Here is a 4,926-nt window from a genome sequence, read left to right as displayed (position 1 = left end):
GATCTCTTGACCTCGTGATCCACCCGCCTCGGCCTCCCAAAGTGCTGGGATTACAGGCTTGAGCCACCGCGCCCGGCCTTATCTGGCTTCTTAAAGGAAGTTGCTGTCTCTTCTCATTACTCATTTTCTCCAGCCTTTCCATTCTGGCTTCTGACCTTGCCATGACACAGGTGCCAAGGACATCACGCACGTTCCAGCCCTTCCCCTGAGTTCTCACTTGGCACTGTGGGCCCCTCCCTACTTTGGGGATGCCACGCATCCTGGTCTCCCTTCTCACTTGTCTGGCTGCTCCTTTCTCGGTCTCATCACTTGTAGGCTCTTCTTCTGCCTTCTGTTCTATAGGCAATTCAAACTCGGCTTGTGCAAACTGCCTCCATCCTAAACCACAATGCCGGAGCAGAAACCTGGAAGCTATCTTTCAGTTCTTTTCTGCCCAAAACGATTACCAAGTCCTGCCAATTTTCCCTTCTTTACACTTTACCAAATCCATACACTTTCCTCCTGTCTGGATTTTCCTGACAGCTTCATTGACTGGTCCTTGGCCCCAGGCTTGCCTCATGCCCTCTACTGCTAGAACAGTATTTCTTGGACAAATTTGTTAATTTCACTCCTTTGCTTAAAACCTCTTCTTGGTGCCCTACTGTATGAACTCCTTAGCGTGGTATGCAAATTCCCCTTCTGCAGCCACCTCCCACCAGTATCCATTCCTGGGCCTTACCATCTGAGGTTCCTCTGGACCTTGTATTCACTGCTCTCCATGCTTCCTACCTCCTCCTCTTTCCCTAACTCACTCCTATGCATCACGTGGGCACCTTCCAGATCTGCAAGCCTGGGCAGGGCACCTCTCCCTGGGCCAAGCCCCCTCTTAGCATGGCTCGCCCCATGCTGCTGATAGTCTCCTTGCCTGTCTGTCTCTAGACCATGAGCTCCTTGAGGACAGAGGCTGGGCACCACTCACCCTTGTGTTCGTAGTGTCTAGTACTAATAGCAGAATTTTCATAGGGAGCTCAAAAACTCCCAAGCCCTAAGTATTTCTTTTTTCTTCGAGACAGGGTCTCACTCTGTCACCCAGGCTGGAGTGCAGTGGTGTGATCTTGGCTCACTACAGCTTCTAACTTTCAGGTTCAATCAATCCTCCCACCTCAGCCTCCCGAGTAGCTGAGACCACAGGCATGTGCCACCACGCCCGGATAATTTTCTTTTTTTTCTGAGACAGGAGTCTCACTCTGCTGCCCAGGATAGAGTATAGTGGCGCTCTCTCATCTCACTGCAACCTTCACCTCCCGGGTTCAAGTGATTCTTGTGCTTCAGCCTCCCAAGTAGCTGGGACTATAGGTGTATGGCCACCACATCTGGCAAATTTTTGTAATTTTAGTAGAGATGGGGTTTCACCATGTTGCCAAGCCTAGTCTTGAACTCTTGAGCTCAAGTGATCTACCCACCTCAGCCTCCCAAAGTGCTAGGATTATAGGTAAGAGCCTCTGCATCTGGCCTAATTTTCATATTTTTTGTAGAAGACAAGGTTTTACCCTGTGGCCCAGGTTGGTCTCAAACTCCTGGGCTCTACCTTGGCCTCCCAAAGTGCTGGGATTACAGGCATGAGCCACTGCACCTAGCCCTTGTACTTCTTACAAGACCCGCCTGGGTAGTAGACAGAAGCATAATAACTGCCTATGGCTTCCCTCTCAGGGTGATTTCGAGTCTGGAACAAAAGCTCTCTCTTACCATGTGACCAGCCTTCAGAATCCAGTAGAAAGCCAGGTTCTTGTAGGACTTGACAAAAGCAGACGTTTCTAAAGATTTAGGGTCACTGTACAGGGCCTTCCACTTCAGCTGATTGAATTTAGGCAGTTCTGGCCACCTCAGCTTCCGCACCCAGGCCTCCTGACCTGGTGAGAAAGGCCCGGCATTAACAGCTGGGTAAAGCAGGAAAAGAGTCTAGGTCCGAAATGTTGGTGCTTCCCAAACTGTAATAGGCATGATCTCACTCAGGATCTTGTTAAAATGCAAATTCTGATTCAGAAGATCAGGGTGGGGCCTGAGCATCTGCATTTCTGACTCCCAGTGAAACCTACGTTGCTGGGAGAAACCTAACAGCTGCAAGGCCTGACTTGCTTTTGCCTCTGCCTCTCCCACTGCCACCTCCTCTTTAGGAAGGGAACTGGGGGACCTCTGGAAGCGGACAGGCCTGTGAGGAGGACTGAGAGACGTCAGGAATGAGGCAGTGTCACCCGGGCTGTTCATGGAAAAAATGCAGCAGCTTTCCAAATGGTCCTTGAGGTCCCTTGCTTACCAGTCACAAAAATATTCAATTCTTCTTGTTTCACGAGGCGCGTCACATCTGCCAGACCTTGTGCCTCAATTGGCCTGGCAGTTCAGAGAACCTGTCTCAGAGCTTCTACCAGCCCCTATTTAATTTGGAAGTGAGCAAATTAAACACGTGGTAGGTGACAGGGCAGTAGCTGGGAATCCACAAAGACCGTTTCCCCTGGCTCTTCAGGGTTACAGTCATTAGGGTTGAGTTTTAATTCACATTGCAGTGGTTGACATCAACTGTGAAGTCATACAAACATGAAGCTCTCCCTTAATTAAATAGTGCATTTGCCCAGTAGCCAGAAAAATGTCTTTTTAAGTTTTGTAGTAGAGAGAGGTGTTGTTCTTTAATTATACCTAAGGGCCCTAAAACTTGGATAGGCCCAGGCTTCTGAGGGGTCACAGCCCTGTGTAGCTCCCTATTCTTTGGAGAATGAGGGTCAGGGGTAGATGGATATAATGAGAAGTGGCCTTCCTCCTGGCATTTCAACATTACCCACCCCAACACTGCCATGTCCAATGCCAGTTCCCTTCCAGCTGAACCCATAAAACTGCCTCCGTGTGTCCCTCAGAGTCAATTCCTACCCATGGTATCTACGATGAGATCAAGCTGTCCATTATACACGGTCACGTTGATCCCTGCCTCTAGCAACTCGTCCACAATGCTAATGACTGGCTTCATGAAGTCCTCCTCCATGTTCATGAAGACATTGGTCGCCTGGCCTGCACATGGAGAAGGAGAGAGAGGAAGTAGCTTGGAATCTGCCAGAACAAGAGGTACCTTTCAGCCCAGAGCATCTTGCGCTTCAGCACCGAATGACGACGGAATGCACCGATGCTTCACAGACAGGGATGAACCAGCCCAGAAATCTGTGCCCACTGGTCAGGTGTAGGGCACACATAAACAGCACATGTGGTCCATTCTCTTGAGAGCTTGTGATGACAGCAGGCGCCATTTTAAATGAGGAATTGACACCTGGAATAGGCTACTATCCATGGAAACAGTGAGGTAGAGGCCGGGGAAATACTCGTTAGGCTGGTACACTTAGGGAATAAACCATGCTTTGGGCCAATGCCAGTTTTCCTGTTTTCTTGAGTAACACCAGGGCCAAGTTTCAAGTCCTGAACAAGTGGGTCTGCCTTCTGATAAATCAGATCAAACCTAAACCGATTCAGAGCTGGCCCTCAGGAAAGCCAAATGAATAACAAACCCCTGGCAATAAGCTAGGGAGTGCGGCACTCTTGCTGGCTCCTGCCCATCAGCATTATCGTGACACTGAACAACAGCAGTAACAGTGCCAGCCAGCATTACCTGCTAGTCACTGCCAAGGAGGCATTTCAAAAGCAACATCCCATTTCTTCTTCATTACTACCCTAGGAGATAAGTCTTTTTTTAAAAAAAATAATAATAATTTAAATAGTTAATTAATTTTTTTTTTTTTTTTGAGACAGTCTCACCCTGTCACCCAGGCTGGAGTGCAGGGGTACAATCTCAGCTCACTGCAGCCTCTACCTTCCAGGTTTAAGCGATCCTCCAACCTCAGCCTCCCAAGTAGCTGAGACTACAGGTGCACACCACCACGCCCAACTCTTTTTTTTTTTTCAGACGGAGTTTCGCTTTTGTTGCCCAGACTGGAGTACCACGGCGTGATCTTGGCTCACCACAACCTCTGCCTCCCAGGTTCAAGCAATTCTCCTGCCTCAGCCTCCCAAGTAGCTAGGATTACAGGCGTGCACCACCACGCCAGGCTAATTTTGTATTTTTAGTAGAGACAAGGTTTCTCCCAACCTCAGGTGATCCTCCTGCCTCGGCCTCCCAAAGTGCTAAGATTACAGGCATGCGCCACTGTGCCAGGCCATGCCCAGCTCTTTGTATTTGAGCTAACTAATTTTTGTTCATTTATAAAGTTCTCTCAGCAGTCAGGGGTAATGAAAAAACCAAGGACAGAATGAGCCCTCTGGTGACTGCAGGTTGGGAGAGGAGGCCCATGTCCCCTGAGAAAGCTCCTAGCAGCAGCAAATCACAGGCTCCCAGCAGCCGCGGGATCACTGACCCCATATCCTTACGTTATCTTGGACACACATGAAACAAAACCCTCTTCAGCTTGGAGTGTTTTCTCTTCAGAAACCTGGGATCTCTGCTTGCTCAAGGCCTCCCTGCAGGACTAAGTAGGAACTTACCCAAGATTTCTACCTGGCCCTGGTCTCTAAGGATTTCATTATTTCCTCGCCACAGCCTTGAGACCAGAATGCAGTACTGCTTGGCCACATCCAGCATCAGGATGCCTGGGGAGGCCAGCGAGAGAGCTGGTCAAAATCTGCCCGACCACCTGGGCATGTATGACATCCTGCAAGAAGGATCTTTGGCACAGAATCTCATCTGCAACCAACCGTGGGCTTGGATGTGGCTTTTTTAATCTTAATTTTTTTTTTTTGTACCATCCTTGTGATAATGAGTTCTCATATCTTAATTTTTTATTATGGAAAACTTCAAATGGATACAAAAGAGAAGCGTACAATGCTCCAATGTACCCATACCAGGCTTCAACAATTATTAGCTCTCAACCAATTATGCATTATTTCTCTCCCTACCCAGCTCCCTACCAACCCTTT

At 48.7% G+C, this 4,926-nt stretch overlaps 1 protein-coding gene across 1 annotated transcript in view; it reads right to left on the bottom strand.

Annotated features, from left to right (window-relative positions):
* The window catches only part of SCPEP1 (serine carboxypeptidase 1), a 33,048-nt gene that overhangs the window by 3,134 nt on the left and 24,988 nt on the right, over positions 1-4,926 (bottom strand). Inside the window, exons 11-12 of the mRNA XM_017538829.2 lie at positions 2,899-3,036; positions 1,726-1,889 (exon numbers count right to left, since the gene is read on the bottom strand). Coding sequence (XP_017394318.1) covers positions 1,726-1,889; positions 2,899-3,036 — 302 coding nt within the window. The remainder of the gene's footprint in view (positions 1-1,725; positions 1,890-2,898; positions 3,037-4,926) is intronic.

This window comes from Cebus imitator, unplaced genomic scaffold (genome assembly GCF_001604975.1).
Source record: "Cebus imitator isolate Cc_AM_T3 unplaced genomic scaffold, Cebus_imitator-1.0 Scaffold115, whole genome shotgun sequence".
NCBI lineage: Eukaryota > Metazoa > Chordata > Mammalia > Primates > Cebidae > Cebus > Cebus imitator.
The sequence above is the reverse complement of the archived record's forward strand: the minus strand, read 5'-3'. Positions and strand labels throughout refer to the sequence as shown.